At 38.9% G+C, this 21,625-nt stretch overlaps 2 protein-coding genes across 9 annotated transcripts in view; one reads left to right on the top strand and one right to left on the bottom strand.

Moving 5' to 3' along the window:
- The window catches only part of LOC149537245 (serine/threonine-protein kinase BSK1-like), a 380,772-nt gene that overhangs the window by 90,341 nt on the left and 268,806 nt on the right, over nucleotides 1–21,625 (bottom strand). For 6 of the 8 annotated variants that reach the window (XM_089807497.1, XM_089807500.1, XM_089807493.1 and 3 more), the window contains one exon: nucleotides 14,874–15,032. In XM_089807497.1, coding sequence (XP_089663623.1) covers nucleotides 14,874–15,014 — 141 coding nt within the window. In that variant the 5' untranslated portion in view covers nucleotides 15,015–15,032. Of the gene's footprint in view, nucleotides 1–14,873; nucleotides 15,046–21,625 lie in introns of all 8 variants that reach the window. The other 2 variants (XM_089807498.1, XM_089807499.1) reach the window with 1 other exon arrangement.
- Nucleotides 18,550–21,525, top strand: LOC149537247 (uncharacterized). Its single transcript, XM_089807478.1, has 4 exons — nucleotides 18,550–18,760; nucleotides 18,891–20,324; nucleotides 20,460–20,748; nucleotides 20,867–21,525. The coding sequence occupies exons 2-4, from the start codon at nucleotides 18,931–18,933 to the stop codon at nucleotides 21,428–21,430; spliced, it is 2,247 nt and encodes a 748-aa protein (XP_089663604.1). The 5' UTR covers nucleotides 18,550–18,760; nucleotides 18,891–18,930; the 3' UTR covers nucleotides 21,431–21,525.

The raw sequence follows: 21,625 nt of genomic DNA, 5'->3' as shown, positions 1-21,625 counted from the left end.
TACCTTTTAAAACCCGTACTCCATTCAAGAAATCCGTACGGTACCTTTTAAAACTCGTACTCCCTTCAAGCAATCCGTACGGTACCTTTTAAAACCCGTACTCCCTTCAAGAAATCCGTACGGTACCTTTTAAAACCCGTACTCCCTTCAAGAAATCCGTACGGTACCTTTTAAAACCCGTACTCCCTTCAAGAAATCCGTACGGTGTAAAAACTGTATAGTACTTTTTTTTTTTTTTTTTTTTTAAATTTGCCGTTCGACCATCGTCACCATCAGTCTGCAGTGACGGAGGGGTCTGGCGAAGGCCGTTTTGTGATGCAGAAGGCTTTCGGGCGTAATAGATTTTCAACTTTGACCCATTCACTGCTTGAGGCACTTCATGTCCATCTAAAGTCCATAATTTGATTGCTCCATTATCCCCTACCTCTCGAATTTGGTACGGCCCGACCCACTTAACCTTGAACTTACCCGGTTTGATCTCATTTCGACCGTCGTACTTTAATACCCACTGTCCGGGCTGAAACTTGTTTAGCTTCAGGTGCTTATCGTGCCATGCCTTTCGCCTATTCTGTGTTACTTCAGTCGCCCACTGTGCCAATAATCGCTTTTCCTCTAACTTGTTCAGTTTATACAACCGCTCTCTTAAGCTTTCCATGTCGCCCAACTTGTTGGCTAGTGCTATCCGCAAGCTTGGTATCATAAATTCCGCTGGTACTACGGCCTCCTGTCCAAACATCAGTTGGAACGGCGTGTGGCCGGTTGTGACTTTGTATGCCGTGCGGTAAGCCCACAGAGCAGAAGGTAATTTCTCTTCCCAATCTTCCCCTTCGATGGCGCAGGATTTGTATATAATTGATACCAGGATTTTGTTGGTAGCTTCGGCTTGTCCGTTTGCCCTTGGGTAGTACGGACTGGACAGTGAGTGGTAAATTTTGAACTCCGTGGTGAGCAGCCGGATCACATGGTTTACAAAATGCCCTCCTCTATCGCTGGTTAATTGTAACGGAATGCCGTACCTAGTAATAATCTGCTCATAAATAAACTGTGCTGTACTTACCGCCGAGTTGTCTGGTAGTGCACGCGCCTCCACCCATTTAGTCAAGTATTCCGTGGCAACCACAATGTAATGGCATCTTCTGGTTCGGCTGGTCTTCAGGGGTCCTATAAAGTCCAAACCCCATCGTTCAAAAAGCTCCTGAGCATGAGAAGGATTCAAAGGCATGAAATCTCGTTTCAAGGGTTTTCCAGCTCGCTGGCATGTATCGCATGCGACAACCCATTCCCTGGCGTCATTGTATACGGTTGGCCACCATAAGCCTGCTAAAAGTATTTTTCGGGCAGTTGTGTCCGGTCCCATGTGTCCTCCTGCCGGTCCTTCGTGCGCTTCCTGCAGTATCCGTGCAATCTCCTCCTTCAGAACACAACGCCTCAGGATCTGATCGGGTCCCATTTTATACAACAATCCATTAATCAGCTGAAATGTTCCACTTCGGATCACCAACTTTCGTTTTTCATTAGGTGGCATAGTATTTGGAAACTGTCCTGTAGACAAGTATTCGCCGATGCTTGTATACCATTCTGGGAGTGCAGCAATCTGAAATAGCTGTGCGTCAGGGAAGTCATCGTTTACACCGTCTACCGGTTCCCCTGTGCGGAGACGGGATAAATGATCTGCGCTTACATGTTTGCTTCCGGGGCGGACAATGATTTTGAAAGTAAACTCCTGCAACAGAAGTAGCCATCGGCTGATTCGGCCTTGAATGACTGGTTTGTTGATCATATACAAAAGGGCCTGATGATCTACATAGAACACAAATGGAGTGGCCAGCAAGTAATGTCGGAATTTCTGTACAGCATAGACCATCCCCAAGGCTTCCCGTTCGGTGGTGCTATAATTTTGTTCAGCTTTTGATAGTAACCGACTGGCGAAATAGATCGGCTGATCCAAGCCATGGCTTCCCGTCTGTGCGAGGGTTGCTCCAATTGCATAGTTCGATGCATCCACATGCACGTGAAACTCCTTCTTCCAATCTGGATATATTAGGATAGGCGCTGTAGCCAGCCGTACTTTAAGTCCTTCAAAGGCTTCATCCTGCTCCTTGTCCCATCGGAATGATGCTGTCTTGCAAGTTAATCTATCCAATGGATATGCTATTTTGGCAAAATTTTTGATGAACCGTCTTTAATACCCGATATGTCCAAGGAAAGATTTTACCTCTGTCACATTGGTGGACGGTTGCATCTCTAATATGACCCGTACTTTGTTCGGATCTGTCTTTAGGCCCTCCTTACAGACGATGTGTCCGAGTAACCTTCCGTGCGGGACCATAAATCGGCACTTTTTCGGATTCAGGGCCAACCGTGCACGATGGCACCTTTCCAAACATTCGCCTAGGGCTGCCAGATGTTTGTCCTCCGTACTGAATACGGACCAGTCATCCAGGAACGCCTCAAAGTTTCCGACGGACATCTTGTTAAAAATGTGTAGTATGATCCGCTGAAATGTAGCAGGCGCATTGCATAGGCTGAACGGCATCCGATTGTAGGCATAGATTCCATCTTCTACGACAAATGTCGTCTTCAGTTTATCCTCTTCTGCGATTGATATTTGATTGTAGCCGGAAAAACCATCCATAAATGACTAGATCTCATGTCCTGCTACCTCCTCCAGAATGCTATCCGTGAATGGGATCGGGAATGGATCCTTGATGGTGACCGCATTGAGACATCGGAAATCAACACATATGCGTATCTGAATGGAGTCCTTCTTTAGGGAGATCACGATCGGAGAGACCCATTCACTGGTTTGTACTTTGAAAATAATTCCAGCTTCTAACATCCGATTGATTTCTTCCGTAACCTGGGCCGCATAATTTTTATTCATTCTGTAAGGCCGTTTCCGTACAGGTATTGCTCCGTCGATCAATGGAATGCGGTGCACACATAATTCGGGTGGTACGCCCTTCAGGTCCTTATATGTCCATGCAAAGACATCCTTATATTCTAAAAATATTTTGAAGGCAGCTGCTTTTAGTACGGGGTCCCAATTGTCCCCTACTAATATGGTCCTTGGTTCAGCGTCATCTCCCAAATTCATGGTCTGCAAGGCGACTTCATTATACTTGATGGGTTCTCCTTCCGGGAACTGATGTGCCGGGGTGACATCGAGTGACGCATCTCCTTTATTTATTTGAGTAAACTCTTTTGGGAAGGCATTGATCTTGTTTTCTTCTATTGTTAGTATATTGCAGGTTGGAAATAATTCATAATCCTCTATCTGCCAATGGTACAGACCATGTACTGAATCCAAATCGTCATCTCCTTCCAATCGTAGGACTCCCTCCTGATCGGGTTCCATACTCTGCCTCCTCTCATCATCTTCTCCTTCGAAATCTGATGATAGAGCTTCTTCTCCAACCATCTGAGTGTGTAGATCGATGACATACTTTCGGCCTTTGCTTTCTAGTGATAAAGTATTTTTCTTCCAATCGTGCTTTGCCTTGGCTTGTATCAGCCACCCCCGGCCCAGAATGGCATCATATCCCCTCCGCTTCAGTGGGATTACGACAAAGTCCAATAGGAACGGTTGTGTTCCAATCGTCACTGGTTGTGCTGTGAGGACTCCCAATGGCTTGATTCCATGTTGATCGGCCGTTAGCAGCTGGAATGTAGGCGGCCATAATGTCGGCTGTCCCAACTTTTTCCAAATGTCTTCAGGCAACACATTAACACCGGACCCTCCGTCCACAATTGTTTCCGTCAATACAGTCCCGAGAATGCCCATTTCGACGACTGCTGGGTAGCGTCCGGATGAGAGGGCCAACAACATTGGATCTTCTGCACTTGCGCCACTTTCCTTCTCCTTTTTGTGTACTGTACTTGGTCCACTTTCTTGCTTCCTTCCATGTTCTCCTGGTAATTGAGCAGCGGGAACCATGTTTGTGAGTGCCGATCGGAGCTGAGGCATAGTGAGCAACAGATCACTTATCCTGACAGGTATCTCGGCTTGCAAAATTTGCCGAACAATGTTCTGTTCTGCGCAGTTCCGTACGGAAGTACTCGGCGTGTCCTTCAGGTGTGTCGTTTCTGCCTGTGTTGCTTTCTGGATTTCTGCCCTTGCTTCCTCCAGTCTCCTCTTTTCTTCTGGTGGGTCAGGATAAAGCTTGGCTTGCTTCCGAGTGATGGCCAGAACTTCTTCCTCCTCTGTTCCTACAGTAATCAGATTTACTTCGGACTTTGGGCACTTGGTATCATCATGATCACCAGGTCCAACCAGCGGCATAGTAACTTCGGTGTATTTATTGTTGTGCAGTCGCGGGCGAAGTGACCCCACAGATTGCATGCGCGGCATTGAACAATCGGCCGACCATTTGCATCGTACTGAATGCGACTCCTTCCTCCATTGTTGTTGTTGCCACCATTGTTGTTAGTGCTGTTGTTGTTTGGACCGCGCCGGTTGTTTCTATATCCGCCTGATGTGGCACCTTCCGTACTGGTGTTCCCATTCCCTCCGGACGGAGAGGCCTCCTGTGTCAGGAACACTTGCTGTGGTGTTCTTGTTTTCAAATTGAAAGGGCAGTCCTTTATTGAGTGCCCCATAATCTGGCAGATCTCGCAAAATTGCTCTTTTGGGCAAGATCCCTTCGTATGGCCTTCTTTCTTACATTCCGTACACCATAAGTCATTGCCCTTAGGTTCCTTGTTCATGTTCTTGAATTCCTTCATCATCCGAAGCATGTCTTTCTGAAGGGCACGAACCTTCTTGTTGCTTCCTTCGTCATCGCTGCTATCATTTCCGGAGGATGCATCGTCATCTGAATCGGACGAGCTGGTCTTCTTCTGTTTCTTTGTCTTCTGATCACTTTCGAGGTTCATTGCTCGGGTGTAAGCTTCATTGTATGTAGATGGCGGCACGATCTTCATCTTTTTCCGCAGCTTCGGGGGAAGGCCTTCAATGAACCATCGTTTCTGTAACCCGTCAGCTGGTTTATTCTCCATCTTACTGATTAAGTCCTTCAACCTCCTGGCAAAGACCCGTACAGTTTCATTCTTCTTTTGCTTGGTATTGAATATCTCTGCGACAATTTCGTTGTCATCCCGCAAAAGTTGAAATTCTGCGATGAACTCCTTAATGTTATCCCAACTATTCAATTTCTGTGGATCGGCATCAGTAAACCAATCAATAGCAACACCGCGTAGGGTTGCGGGAAATTGTCGGATCCATTCGTTTGTATCTGTTATGCCATTCGCCCTCCAGATCGTTTCACATGTTTTACAATGCCGAATGGGATCAGCTGCTTCATCACCATCAAATTTAGGCAATTTTTCCTTCGGTCCTACCATTATTACTGTATGTCGAGGGTTTTGTTGTGTACCTGCACTGTTTTGCACTCCCGCGCTGTTTTGAGCACCCACGCTGTTGGGAACACCCGCGCTGTTCTGGACACCCATGCTGTTTTGCACACCCGCGCTGTTTTCTGCGTCCGCGCTGTTTTCTGCTTCCGCGCTGTTTTCAACACCCGCGCTGTTTTCTACTTCCGCGCTATTTTCAACACCCGCACTGTTTTCTGCTTCCGCGCTGTTTGGTGAAGAAAAGGGTTTGTCAACCGTAGCTGTCCGTTCCGGAAGTATATCTCGGACGAAGAGGTCACTCCACGCTCGTGCTCCTTCTGCACTCCAAGCCGTGCGAGTCGATCTGCTTCCATCAGGATTCTCTTCTCGTGGCGTATGCAGGTTCAGAAACTCCTCCCTCGCTTCTTCCACCAAATCAAGCCGTTGTTGAGTCTCTTTCAACAATCCTTCCGCACTTTTGCTTCTGTCGGAAATCTTCTGAAACCTCCTTCGACGCTCTATCTGCTGAGCCAAAATTAAATTTTCCTGCGCAACGCGTATGTCATCTTTTTCCTTTAGCCTACTCTTGTCTTTGTTCAACTGATTCGGCATTTAATTCATCTCCGCCTGCCTGCGTGCCAGATCCATCGGGCAACGGCGCCAAATGTTTACCGTATGGATTAATTAAGCAACGCACACAGACAAAGAATACGAACATAAACAGCAACCAGCAGAACTTCTATTATTATTCGCATATGCCAACAGTACATTATGCTTTTCTCATATGATATGATAATGATAAGATGATTACAATGCTTCCCGAAGGGGTTATAAATACTTTCCGACGAACCTTCCCGAAGGTATCCGAAGGTATCCGTCGACTAAGTACATTATACCCGTTACAAACTATTCACCGTCGGCTACATAACAAGAACTTTCCCGAAGGAACCCGTCGGCCGATACAAAGAACTTTCCCGAAGGAACCCGTCGGCCGATACAAAGAACTTTCCCGAAGGAACCCGTCGGCCGATACACAATTTCTACCGATGACATCTATCTTTTTAAATTTTTTTTTTTTTTTTAATTTAAAAATTAATAAAAAAAATTCAGGAGAGTCCTGGGCTTAGGACTCGGCAGAGTCCCTTGACTCAGTGAGTCCATGTGGACTCTACCAGGACTTGGCCGAGTCAGAGTCCAAAGGCCATTTGCCTCGGAAATGCCACCTCTACCTCAGACTCGTAGACTCCTGGAACACTGGTTGACATAATTGGAATTTGAACTGAAACAATGATATGGTTGGGTATTTTGAGATTTTGTTATGTCATTCAAACTAAACCATTAATATTTGTGGGGCTGTATTTTGCTAATTTTCTTTAACATTAGCATAGTAGTGTATGAACTTATTTGCTGCAACATATGTGTGTGTACGGATGAACCCAAAAAGAAACCAACCTCAATCCAAAATAAATAGACAAATTTCAAACCCGACTGTCAAACCCACATCCAAACTAGCAACTTAGTTGATTTGCATAGTTTATAGTTTTGATGAGAATAAGTAATCTTAAAATCATACACACACCCTTAGAAGATGGCACCCTCGTTAGCATAATTTAATTGGGTGAAGCAAGGATTGGTTTTGTTTCACCACAACATCAATAGTGTCTTGCACTAGTAGATTTGGAAGTAGAAAGAGCTTAGATTCATAAGCTGCCATCCCATTTACAATTTATTTTTAATTGTTGTCAAATAGCCATATCATTCACATTAAGAAAGTTGATATATACTCCACAAAAAACTTGGTCCCCAAATGATTATCAACAAATCACATGATAAAATTGAGATGTGTCCACCATAAAGATGCTAGTATGCATTATAAAGCTTGGGGTCACTTCACTTGACCACACGATAGCATTGCATTGTTCAGCACTTGAAGATTCCTTTTTCAAAAGAGGTTTGTGTTGAGCTTTGTAGATCGATATCTACAGATGTAATAACATGGCCATTGTAATTGATGTTTTCCAAGTGCAGATTTGAGGACTCATAAATATGAGAGGAGACATGTCTCTATAGTTAATCATTATTAGTTAGTATATTAATAATATAAATAACCATATGTATAATATATATATATATATATATATATATATATATATATAAAAGAATATTTATCTAAAAATGATTTATCATCAATAATGAATCTCATGATCATATCAATCTAAATGAACTACAAACTTAACACACCCTCTTAGTTAGGGAGGATTGATATAGAACACATTATACTCTTGAGTATATGAAGAGATATCATCTCAGTATGATATTCCTAGAATGACATATTTAAGGATATCAACATAAATCCATTAACATGCACATATATATATTAGCATATATTACATATAGAATTTGCTTCGACTCACAATGAGACTAAATTTCTCAATACTCCCTCTTTAACAAGAAGGGAATTGAAGTGCATATAATACAAGATTAAATACCACCTTAAGTATGCTCTATAATAGTAACTATGTCATGGTGTCCAAAAAGATCCGGCTCAAATAACCATAACAAGTTGGTTATCATGGTGTCCGACAAAATCTGGCCCAAAGAACCATGATAACAGGTCTACCATTTATAAGATCGTCACCTTACAATGGTTACCTTCTGTTTGTTTGTTATCATGACTTCTAGCACTCTGGGACAACAATTTAATGAAGTTTTTCATGATAACAGGTCCAACTATTAATAAGATCATCACCTTTCAATAGCTCCCCTCTTAAATATATACATCAATGAAAGATCGTCAACTTTCATGACATAATCACAACAACATCATGTAGTAACTCACATGATATCCACCATGAACCAAGTCAAAGGGTAGACCCACCACAGCTGCTACAAGAGGGTGCAACAAAGCTTTTCATCTCAGACTTCTCTCTCATAGAGGAGAGCATATTACAAAGAATCTCACATAGAACTTCTTGTAAAGAAGATATCATCCACAAAGGATTGCATCTCAAGATTTCTCCCTCTAAACAATGATCCTAGGAAGTCAGGTCCTGTAGTTACTCCCTTTAAGACTCTCTTTACCAAAGGATGCCTCTCAGACTCTCTCTAAATCTGATATTAATCTTTCAACCTTTAATGATAAGTTGTTATTTACTCATGATGTATATAGGAGTAGGCCCATTAAGATCATGCAGTCACATACATGTATTTTAGACTCCCACTGAGTATCAATCTTCTAAGCTCTCGCGTTGCTTTAAAAGAAGTGTCATACTCCCTTAACGCAGAAGAATCTCATAATCTCAATCATCAAAGATATTTTCTTCAAGAGCCTCACTTTATCCATCTTGATCATCAACATCTTTGGAGCTACTATCATAAGATTGAGTTTGCACAATATTTGGTAGCATGTGTAAAGTACCAACCTTCTTTTCCTGCAAGAACATCCTTAGACATAAAGGAAAAGATCATGGAAAATAACTCTTATAGCATGTATAGAATTATAAATAAATGAAAAGATAAATGTAAAATATACGAGTACTTATTTTCCCATGAGGGTCACGGAACCTCTCCTTTCTAAATATGGTTCAAGTGGGAATGAAACATTGGTTATTATTCCCCCCACAATGTAAAATTCTCAGTCTTATATCATTGAACACTTTTGCATCACATCAAATTCTTTCTAAGTTCCAACTTGCTCTTTTCATCCATTGAAGGTCCAAACATTCATTAAAATTAACAATAGAAGCAAACATGTCCTTCCCTTTTCTTAAACTTATCCATGATATGCCAATATCTTGATTGAGTATGATTGTGCCACATGAATGAATCTACAACTCATACGCCAAGTTTCATTCGTCAAAGAGAGACTTGTAGATGGTTCAAATGAATTCTTAAAATCTTCATTAACCTCTCACAACAACTCAAATATTTTTTGTTCATGCAAAAGTGTTTGTTTGATCTTTTGATTAAACCTATATTGCGTGCATCTTGCAATCTGTGTATTCCAAATTGATATCTTTGTTGAATATCATATGTTGAAATTATGTAGACCTAAGGTAAATTCATGAATCATGGTCCTCTTGACTGCTACAATTTATTAATCACTAGAGAATCCATCTCAACATGGTTTACTCCCTCTGAAACAATATGACCGAGATCACAGAAAGTTGTCTAAATCATATCCTCTATCAGCTCCCTCTCTTTCAAGGTTGCTTAAAATGACAAACTCCCTTTGAATCTCAATCTCCCTCTTATTTTCTACAAGAACATTCTTGGAGGAAGAGGTCAAGGTATATATCTCGTATAGAAATATAAAAGGAAAGAGACTACTATAATTGTCATTTCCTCTTTTTAGTGACATGTTATTTTTCAGTGAATTTTTCTATCATGGACTCTCGTAGGCAGATGATTTTGGTGAGTCATTTTGATGATTATTTGAGGATTGGATGGTCTTATTTGCTCTTGGAGAGATGGGGTTTATCATAGTTTTATTTTATATGTTATGCGGGGCCAAAATATTAAAATTTTGAGTTGAGTTGCACTTTTTATTTTATAAAGTTACTTTTTATATAAAAGTGCATTACAAAAGGATTTTATAAGAATATTTTATGGATACTTCTAGAAGTTCTTAGTGGCTTCTTTGAAAAGTGAATAAATAGAGTGCTTGGCCTCTCATTTGGACATCCCAAGACTTGAGTTTACATGACTTTTCTCTTTGAGCATTTGTGGTGCCATCTTGGTCTACAAACTGTCATTTGATCATTTGGAATGGAGTCTCCTAAAGATTTGCATAACTGAGGAGGTGAAATATCCTTTGAAGGGTTGCACTTTGGAAGCGGTATTCAGCTACTTCAAGTTGGACTTATTTGGTATTTAGACATTTCCAACAAGGTTTGATTTTCAACCTGGACATACTTTTTTGCTCATATCTAATTGTTGGCTGGGAGTTTGATTTTTATTTTCTGGGATAATTTTCCTTGGAGCTTGGCGATTATTTCTATACCATTTTCGGCACCTTTCAGCCCAGTATCTATTTTTGCAAGGTACCGTACTAGTTCGTACATGTACGGCTGTACCTGCAAGTCGTACGGTCAGCAAATCTGAGGGCAGGTTGGAGTTTCATTTTCATCATTTCGTCTTCAGCATTAAGTCTCCAACATCTGCTCAATCCAAGTTCTTTCATTTCAGTTTGTAGTTGCAAGAAATTCTCGGTTGCATTCAGCTAATAAGGGTTTTTTTGTAATGTGCTATGTTGTAATGCTTTGAACTTAGTTGCCGATTCGTGAAACGAATCTGATTTGGGCACGTGAATCGTATCTGTGGATTCGGGATTTTTGTTTTCCAATAATGATTCATAGAGGATTCATGTATATATATATATATATATAACTAAGAGAAATTATTTCATAGTATGAATCTATGATTCTAGTATGCATCTATGAATCTAGTATACTTGATAATTGATCTATTTTCATGATTATAAAAAAAATCAGAACATTCACATTCATGATTTTATGTTTTCATAACTTATCAATAATTATTACATGCATTCATTCTTTGTATTTATTGTCAATTTTACACAGGCAAAGGTGATGGGTACACATTTGAAGAAGTTGAAAAATGACATTTTTTTCTTTTCTAATTACATTTTGCCTATGTCCTAGGAAACAGTAATGAGAATGTGAAATTGCAAACATTTATGGATAGAAAATCTATGGAACTTAACATCAACTTTCAGCACAGAAGATTTTTCTTTGGGTGCTGAAATTTTTTATTTTGAATATATTTTTATTTGCCTTGCTAATATCTAGGGTGAGACCCTAAGATAATGGCTACACCTTAAGAATATTAGGGTAGAGCTGGGGAACTATGTCATCCATCTAGTGGTACACCTTACTCTAAACAGTTTGCAACACTCATCTCATGTTATGTATGTAATCAAACAACTTCATTGGCCTATGGCTACCAGCCTTTGGGTGGATAGGAGACCTCTCCCAAATCCTATCCATAGTCACAAGAGGCAAAAGAGATTGAGTCAGACATACCTGAGATATGACCCATACGAAAATTCTTAAAAGCAGGTTCATCCTTGGAACCTGCCAAATCCTGCAACATAGATTTTGTGTTCATCTTTTGAAATTTTTAGATATAAAATTAATAGAGGAGGTTTTCTCATACAGTTTTCTCAATTTTCAGACATAGGGTTTCAACTTTCAACCCAATTTTTGCACCAATAGCTAACTGCAACTGGGTTCACAACAGGATTACTGAGATCCATCTTGTAACCAGAACTACACGGCAGAAAGATAGAGGGAAATACAATGATATAATCAGCATTGTTCCACATTTAACCCTCAGGTTGGTTTACTTTGGGTTTTGTTCCCAACCTTATATTGCCATGGATTCGTGCTAGATCCTCAGGATTCGTGCTTGGATCCTTGAGGATACGAGCAGGATCCTTGATTCTGCCTATGGATCCATCAGGATCCTTGGGCGACGGATCCTAACAGATCCACAGGCAGTATCACGGACCCTGCCCGGATCCTCACAGATCCACGTGCGAATCCGGATCTGGATCGGACCCAAATTTGAATCCAGGGTCTAATTCACGAATTTGGTAACTAAGGCTTTGAGTTGAAAATCACATATCATATGTAAAAGCATTTGGTTATCATTGAATGAATATATTGGCACTATTTTATAGCAATTATTTGAGTAGATTTGTTGCACAACAATTTCCTTTATTCAGCATTTTACTTTCAGCAATGTATTTAGTTTGCATGTCAAGTGCTTGAGAAAATTTCACAGTTCAGTATTAGCGGTTATTAGTGTCCTATTGGCAAGGGCCATTACAATAATACCCAAGGATAATAATTCTGCATAATAAGATCATTTCAATATAATAAAGATAATTATAACCTAACCCCATTCCCTCTAATCTTACTTTGAGAATGATCCCCATTATTCCAAGATATCTAGTTTAAATATATATATTGAACATATATGCATATATACATTCTGTCTTCTATGTATATATGTTTAATCTATTTTTTCAACATAATATTACCACATATATAAAATTATATATATATAAATATAGATATGTGTGTGTGTGTGTGTATCCTTTTCATAGAAACTAATTTGAAATAATTTGCATACCTCTTTTTACCTTGTATGAAACCCATATACAACATGGTCTTTATGCTTAGACCAAATCCCTTAGAAGGTGATCGTTGCGGAAATGACTTTTCCCTCCTTTACTGCACATTATTAATGTTACAATGTGATCAATCCAAAAGGACCTGCCTAGGATATATACAATTTCAATATTTACTTTTTGAGGCCTATGTTTCATAGAACATTCACTTTTAGAATGAATCTGCTCAACCTATATGGTGGGACCTTCATTACCCATTTAAGAGTTCGATGCCTCTAGCACTTTATAACTATGCACTCATGTCCCTTCTCATATCTCTCTAAAGCGGTCTACGGGTGTCAATGTAATGCAATTAGATAATGACAAACAACTAGATATATTTATAAATGATAGTGTGACCAAATTATTGTCGATGTCCGCCTAAGCCTTAGGAAGTCATTACTTCCTCCTCATATGTCTACATGCTTTGGGGTCTGATGACTCCCCATTTTTGAAGTTTGTTGCACTTTAACATTTTTCGCAATCACCTTATTTGATCTACCTTTGTGGATGTCGCCTTTGTATTCTATTTTGAGTCTTATCCCTGATTTGTCTAGTGTCAACATTATTTTGTTTGACTCCACCAATCTCCCTTCTTACTACCACAGTTGGTCAGCAACACATTTGAGACCACAAATTAATGTTTCTACCAGTTGCGGTTGGTCTTTGTGGCAATGTTTCTTGCAAAAATGTACATCAACTAATTGTTTATGCAAGCGCCATCAGCTCATTCCAGTTTCACATATACTTAATTTTTTTTTTCATTCGGTGAGTGTCATCATAAGAACCAAGCTCATTGTCTTTGATGAAGCCTATCACTTATCGCAAATGTCTGGTATTGAATTCAGTTTTATTTATTTATTTACTCAATATGGTAAAATGGGAGATACTTCTCTGAAGCCCCACCTTTTTTCGTTAACTGCAGCCTGCCAAGAGCTCTAGCATCAGGTTTGAAGTTTCTATTTCCACATTGATATTTTTAGATATGTCAACAACTATGTCAAACCTTGATAACTTCTTATCGGGGTTTGACAGCCTAGTTTACTCATCAGAATCTGGCAAGAGCTACTGCCTGGCCTGAACTATCTTTAAACATTAGTGACAATTTTTTATTCCTACAAAAAACAACATTGAATACATAAATCTGAAGATTCGTGCAAGAGTCTCACGCCAAGATCTATGACTCAGACGACTTGATATTTTCAGCATTTTCTGTGCATATTTATGTGTCATCCTTCTAATGTTAGGGACTTTAATCTTTCTTTAATACCACAGATCTTAATGAGATAAAGAATTCATTCAAAGGGGAAAACAAGTATTAAGATTTCCAGAGGTTCGAATCTGCTTTGATACCATGTTGAGTTTTGTGGATCGATTTCTACAAATGTAATAACATGGCCATTGTAATTGATGTTTTCCAAATGCAGATTTGAGGACTCATAAATATGAGAGGAGACATGTCTCTATAGTTAATCATCATTAGTTAGTTTATTATATATCTACAATATATATAAGAATATTTATCTAAAGATGATTTATCATCAATAATGAATCTCACAATCATATCAATTTGACTGAACTACAAACTTAACAGATTGGATACCTAGTGTTCTTCCCTGCACATTAGGATGGTCACAAACTCACATAGACAAACGTATCACACAAGCAATTGATGGAGAGAGATATTATTTTTCTTTCAAGGATTTTTATTATAAATCATACTAAAGGTGCAGGCAAGTCCAAAACATCATTGACAACTTGACACATCCATCCAAGTATGGCTGAATTCTACATTTTTTAAACCACCTAAATTCTCAGATTGAGTTCAGATTTTTCAAATAGAATTTTACATGATTTCCAAACTTTTTTGGCCTCTCAAATGCATCAATTTTTTCAAACATAGTAACCACAATCCAAACTCTAATTGTTTGCTTCTTACAAAAGTATTAAAGAATATTTCATGAACCCAAATCATGATGGAACAAATATGCATCCACATTGTATGGTCACATTTTCATTATTCATATTTTATTAATATTGCGAAATTACATTTCAAATTATGTTACTTCAAAACACAGTACACAAGGAAGAAAAAGATAATATCATCTATGAGTATAGGAAACTGTTTTCTTCATTTCTTATGTGCAACCCCCAGTTTCAAATATAGCCAACATACCAAAACTTCAAACAGGGGAAATAGGTATACGCATATACTTTTGCATCATGGAAAAAAAAATATTGATAACTGATTCAGAATACTTCATAGAATGGCATATCTGACACTAATATAAGATATTTACTAAATTGTAAAGAAAAATTAAATTAGAGCAATAGGAAAAACAATTACCTCACCAACATTATCATCTTCATATTGTGCTTCCATCATTATATCGTGTATTGTGATGAGATCCATTCTCATACAAGCATTGCCCAACAAAGAAAGAGCATTTTCCTCAGTAGAACTTTTGTTTCCCCTTGATGTCGCCATCCTTAGATGAGAAGGGGCCTGTAGTCACCAACTGGTTTTACACTCAATTTAATATATAAGCAGAAAATGCATTAACTAGCTCCCTTAATAGAAATCATCTATCAAGTTAGAAAAATGTAAAACATAACTAAATTCTCCTCTTTGAACCTAGATTAAGGTGTAGCATTGACGTCAATAGTGTACATGAGAGACACACAATATTGAATTAGAAATAGCATACAGACAAATAACCAAGGAGAAAAGGATAGATAACAAGATTCAAATTATATGATAGTTGGTCAAACAAATTGTGATAAAAATTCTCAGAAGCATTTACGCCACAAATTCTCTATTCTGTTCTTTAAATATTTGTAGATATATTTCATTATATTTGGTTTTACAATTGCTTTGGTGATGTTTTAAGGCATTAAAATGTACAAATAATACTCAGCTTCATTCTCATTGATTGAATACTAGCTATCAAACCCAAAAAAGGCAAACCAACCAAGTTAGAGCTCATTTAAAGTGTTAAAGATACTTGTCCATTTTTATAGGCTGCCAGGAGTATCATTAGTATGCATTCATTGTAGAGAGTCGGAAATATATCAATCATCTTTACACCCAATATATGAGCCTCAAGTAAAAAATAATAGAAAGCGTACATCTTAAAATATAGTATACACTATTTATAATTAAAATGTTGGGAATTTATAGTGTCCCCTTTCAGGTAAAGTCAAAGATGACCCATTTAGCCTGTTTAATTCTAGTAGGAAACTTCTAGGGAACCAAGGAATAAATTTGTTTAATTAATTAAAAGTTGCCCAATAAAATAATATTTACTAATAGCTTAAATTTAACAAATTAAATAGTCATTTGAGTGAAATTAGAAGGGAAATTAAGAAAGTCACTCTATAAATGTGCTTTAATAAATTATTTTAAGAAAGAAGTTGAAAAGCCCTTCGGAAGGTAAATATAAAAAGAATAATTGGGAGTTCGTTTGGTATGCTTGGTTTATTTCCTCTATTGTGGATTTGGAGCTTTTCGTTGGATCAAAACCTTAAGGGAACTCAGTTTTGGTGGTAAACTATCCTCCTAGTTGGTTACAGGTGAAAGTATACAGGTTTCAGGCTTGGAATAAAATATTGGGCAATTCGCTAAGTCTTCCAGGCAAGACAAATCATTAGAGGATTGCATAGATTTACAAGAAAGACAAAATAACAGTTTGGTATGTAATTTCAGTCTTGTGGGGTGGTTGTGAGTGTGACTTTCAAATCCAACCGCCAATCTACCGAAAATTGGGCAATGAGTTATTGCATGATGTTGTGGCAATATAAGTATTTTTACTACCCATCATTTTTGTTCAAAACTAAGCAAAAGAGAACAAAAAGCAGGTCAAGTTATTTGACCTACAGAATCTTAGTCAAGGAGTCAATATTTCTAAGATGTTTAACACATCATATGCAGTTGGAAATTGGCTTTGAAGGTATTATATCACTTTGTTAGGTAATAAGGGTGATTGTTGTTGGCATGAGAGGTTAACAACCTAATTGGGAAATTAAACTCACATCCCTAGGTGCCTCATCAGTATACAGTTGGGCAATGGTATTTTCTTTGCTGGTAAACTCCTGCAGCCCAATATGAGGGAGAATATAGTGATTTAACATCAAAAAGGAGATAATATGTTGTTATGGTTTATTGACATTTCAAGTAGTGAAAATTAGAACTTAGAGAATTTTATACTATGTCTAAAGTATTTTCCTACTGCTTCAAAGATCAAAAATTCATTTTCATTGCCCTGAACATATACTCTTTAGTAAAGAAAAATCACCATTCAAATTACATTGTACCTTGGTATCTTGCTCAATGTAAACTGTCATATAAATTTTTACTTCAAATAGTGAGTCCCATGAATACTTTACAAATGTTATAAATGGAAATGTTACCAAAATAAGCATAGCACGCCTCAACCAAGAATTCTTCAAATAACAAGCGTGTTAACTGTTGATCAAATGGTAGTTAATTAATTATTAAGGGAAGTGAAAAAAATTGCATAGCAATTTGGGTCCATGCATTTATAATCAAATCAGAGCAACCTTGCCAGCCTGGAGGGTTGCGAGAAAAGTATGTCTGAAATTGTTTCACGTGTAATGATCCCATTTTAGCAGTTGACCAAGTGTGTGTGCGTTAGCCTTGTTCTACATGGTCTCGAGGGCTAACGAAGGGTTTAATGGGATCTTGGAGTGTTTTGGCCAAGTCATTTCCAATTTGGGCCAAAACGAAGTTGATTTACTCAGTTTCAGGCATACTTACTATTTTTAGTAAGTCGGCAGGACACAGTGCAAGTCCATTTTGGTGATTGGGTTCGATAATCCTCGGTGAGAGCTTTCCAATGAGCTATCACTCGCATTATTCGGAGTCCGATTGCTAATACATTTTAATGCCACTTGAAGCATCCAATGAGGAGTTTAATGGTATAAATGCAGTGGTCGATGTATTTTCTAATGAAGCCACACATGTTAATGATTATGAGTTTTCATCAACTACAAATTCAATTCATTTTTCTATTGCAGCAGTTAATGTTGTTCCTATGTCCATATATTTCGATGCGGCAACACCTATTGTTGATACAGTTAGCATGAGTACATATGGTTCACCTACAACTACATCTTTTTCAATGCATGATGGTGATAATATGCATTCCATTCCAATATATATTATGTGGATGGATAAAGGTAAGAAGACGTTTCATAGATCTTCTATGGAGTTGCCTTATGGTGACATTCTGACTTCATCAGCACAAGTTTTGAATGCTAGGCTACAGGGGTTGGTCCTGATGATGTGGATTTGTAGTTGGTTTAACTTCCATATGGATATCACACATTACTTCAATTGGGATCCAGGTGGAGGTTGGAGTTCATTATGTTACTTAATTGCTTGAGGACAAGCAATTTCAAGGAGGGCGGATTTGTAATGATCCCATTTTAGCAGTTGACCAAGTGTGTGTGCGTTAGCCTTGTTCTACATGGTCCCGAGGGCTAACGAAGGGTTTAATGGGATCTTGGAGTGTTTTGGCCAAGTCATTTCCAGTTTGGGCCAAAACGAAGTTGATTTACTCAATTTCAGGCATACTTACTATTTTTAGTAAGTCGGCAGGACACAGTGCAAGTCCATTTTGGTGATTGGGTTCGATAATCCTCGGTGAGAGCTTTCCGATGAGCTATCACTCGCATTATTCGGAGTCCGATTGCTAATACACTATGCTCCACGGGGACGCGTCCCCTGCCTCTGTACCCTAGTACCCGTACCGGGTACGAAACGGGGACGCGGGTACGGATTTTGGATGTACCCTGCGACGTCCCTTTTTGAGGGGAAAGGGGACGGTCCCCGAAACGAAAAAAAAATTTTGTAGGAAACTTGGGTACGGATTTCCGTACCGGGGACGGCGTTCCCGTCCCTCGCCCGTACCCTTTTGCCCACGCCGTCCCCTATTTTCCAGCCGGCCACGGGTGAGATAAAAAGTTAAAAAAAATGGTTTTTTTTTAAAAAAATTTAATCTTTTCTATTCCGCCTAGGGCCCACATGGATGTTAAGTTGTTAACCCTAATGTGTCTTCTTAAATAGTTAAAGTTGGAGTTCATTGCTCATTTGGAGTTGTTTGCAAGTTGGGAAGAGGAAGAGGAAAACATTGAACATTCAACAACAACAAAAGAGGAGTGTGTTTTGGAGGTGGAAGAGAAAGTTTTGCCTTCATTTCTACTTCATTCCAGGTATGTTTTTTATTTTCTTTTTGTTTGATTCAAACTTCATTGTTGTTTGTTGTCATTTTTCATTTTTTTCAATGACATAAAGAGGGCATGTTAATGGAACATTGAAATTTTTTTTTTCTATAACTTGCAGCAGTATACTATAAATCATTGTAAAATCCAAAGGCAAAAACATGAGCAGCAGTGAGAGTGAGGGAAGTAGTGATAGCATGGAAGTTGCCATGCAAGAAACTCAAGTGTCACAATTACAAAGACCAAGAAAAAGACCTAGGGCAGCCATTGATGAGCCTAATGTAGATGTCCCTATGCCTAATCCATTTGAGTGCCCTTCCAAAGCCTTAAAACAATATGCCAAAGGCCCATTCAACCCTAAGAAACCTCTCCTACAATTTGCCACAAAAGTAGACAAGAATAAGAAGAAAAATTCGGGGGGTAGTAGGGAATGGGAGTGTCATTTATGTAAGAAGCATTATTTTGGGAGCTACACAAGAGTGTATTGCCATCTTTTATGGATAGGTGGGCAAGGGGTGAAAGGTTGCAAAAAAATTACGGAGGAAGAAAAACTTGAGGCCAATAGGTTGTATGTGGAGGGGGAGTTATTGAAATCCGGGGGTCCTATGAGTAGCACACCCACACCCTCATTGACTCCCACTAGCACTGTTAGTAAAGGGAAGGGAAAGGCCAAGACTAAGAGAGATACCAATGTGGCTGATTTATTTAACATACAAGCAAAAGATAGAGCTGAAGAGTCCATTGGCAGATTTCTTGTTGCTCATGGCATACCATACCATGTTTCTCGTTCCTCATTCTATAAACAAATGTGCAAAGATATTTATGCTGCTGGTCCCTCATTTGTACCACCAGGAGAGACTAAATTACGCACCACTATCCTTGACAAAGAGTACTCAAAAGTAAACATTTTGATGGAGGATATGAGGCAAACATGGATGAGTGATGGATGTTCTATTATCATGGATGGTTGGACCGATATCAAACATCGGCCACTCATCAATCTTATTGTCACTAGTACAGCAGGGGCCTATTTTCTTAGAGCCATTGATTGTTCGGGAAAAAAGAAGGATGCATCCTTCCAATTTCAGATTTTGAAGGATGCTATAGAAGAGGTAGGGACTTCAAATGTTGTGCAAGTAGTCACTGATTCAGCCCGTGTGTGTAAATCAGCTGGATTGATAATAGAGAGCACCTATAGACACATTTTTTGGACCCCATGTTGTGTACATGCATTGAATAACACCTTGAAGGACTTTGGAAAAATTGATTGGATAAAGACTATGGTGTTTGAGGCTAGAGACGTGCAAATGTTTATTTGCAATCATCACACATCTCTTGCATTATTTAGGACATTTTCCAAAAAAGAATTCCTCAAGCCTGTGGAGACTCGATATGCTAGCTACTTCATTTTGTTGGAGAGGATGCTTGAGGTCCAAGAGGCCTTACAATCCATGGTGGTCAATGCAGAGTGGAATAGATGGCATGAATCAAGCACCCCAGATGGAAGACTTGTCAAACGAAGAATCCTAGATGAACATTGGTGGACCACAATGAGGTAAGAAACTTAAGAATTGGTGGATATCATAATTGTTATTATTGCTGATTTAATAAAAAAAAAAATTTGATTTAAGCACTTGCTGATTTTTTTAACATATTATGTTTCTCACTTGCAATTTTCTTTCATTTGCAGATACATTTGCTCCTTCATTGACCCTATTGTGCAGGTCATTAGATATGCTGATACTGACTCTCCTAGCCTTGGAGAGATTTATGAGACTTTTGATAGCATGCTTGGGCAGATCAAGCAAGCTGTTAAAGATAAGGAACCTACTTTGGAGTTCTACGAGGAGCATCTTAAGCCCATTGTAATGAAAAGGTGGAACACTATGAACAACCCACTTCATATGGCAGCCTATGCAGTCAATCCAAAATGGTATGCACCAAGGCCTGGGAGAGTGCTTCCATCTAATGATGAGGAGGTGAGTTTAATTTATTAAAGAATTCTGATTTTATAATACATTTTTAAATATTTTATTTTATTTGTAAAGTTTATAAACTCTAAGTTCTCACTTCTTAATTTTTGTTTGTTCAATATAGGTGAAGGACGGCTTCTTCAAGGCCCTTTCAAAAATGTATAGTGCAGAGGATGCTGCAAAAATTCGAGGGCAATGGCTTGACTTTGCCAATCTTCGTGGTCCAACATTTGGTAGACCAGAGGCGAGGACTGATAGAGCTACATTAGCTCAAAAGGACCCGATTGGATGGTGGACATGGCATGGTAGAGATGCACCTGAGCTGAAAGCCCTTGCCACCCGTCTTCTCTCACAGGTTGCGAGTTCCTCTGCTGCAGAGAGGAATTGGTCTACATATAGCTTCATTCAATCGGTCAAGAGGAACAACCTTACCTCTAGACGATCAGAGAAGCTTGTGGCTGTTCATAGTGTATTGCGACTACAGGAGCGACAGAGTCTTGAGTATCGACAGACTCCAGCACTACGTTGGGATGTTAATCCTGAGGATGCATTGCAGATTGATGAGGATAACACACCCCCAGGGCTGCTTGGAGTTCCATTGGATGAGGACCCTCTGCCTACCCCTGCCAGTGATTCAGAGGATGAGATTGATGATGATCTTGATTTAGATAGAGATTTAGATTCCTAGAGGACAGCCATATATTTGGCTTTCTGCTTTTCAGATACTCAGATACATTATTGCTTTTGATTATTATGGAGTTGGACATCTCATTTACACTTCTAGTATTTACTTTCATTGTGTCATTTTGATTTTCATTTCATGCATGATGATGATAGATTGATACTTGGAGCCTTTGGGCATTTTTGCTAATTGTATGCGATA

The sequence above is a fragment of the Cupressus sempervirens genome, chromosome 10 (genome assembly GCF_028749045.1).
Source record: "Cupressus sempervirens isolate cs-2001-9-10 chromosome 10, ASM2874904v1, whole genome shotgun sequence".
In the NCBI taxonomy this organism is placed as follows: domain Eukaryota; kingdom Viridiplantae; phylum Streptophyta; class Pinopsida; order Cupressales; family Cupressaceae; genus Cupressus; species Cupressus sempervirens.
This window is presented reverse-complemented; position numbering and strand designations above follow the sequence as displayed.

Coding starts and splice junctions, on each gene's coding strand:
- LOC149537247 (XM_089807478.1), top strand. CDS start 18,931: ATGAGCAGCAGTGAGAGTGAGGGAAGTAGTGATAGCATGGAAGTTGCC. Junction 20,325..20,459: donor CATTGGTGGACCACAATGAG/GTAAGAAACTTA, acceptor TTTCATTTGCAG/ATACATTTGCTCCTTCATTG. Junction 20,749..20,866: donor TTCCATCTAATGATGAGGAG/GTGAGTTTAATT, acceptor TGTTCAATATAG/GTGAAGGACGGCTTCTTCAA.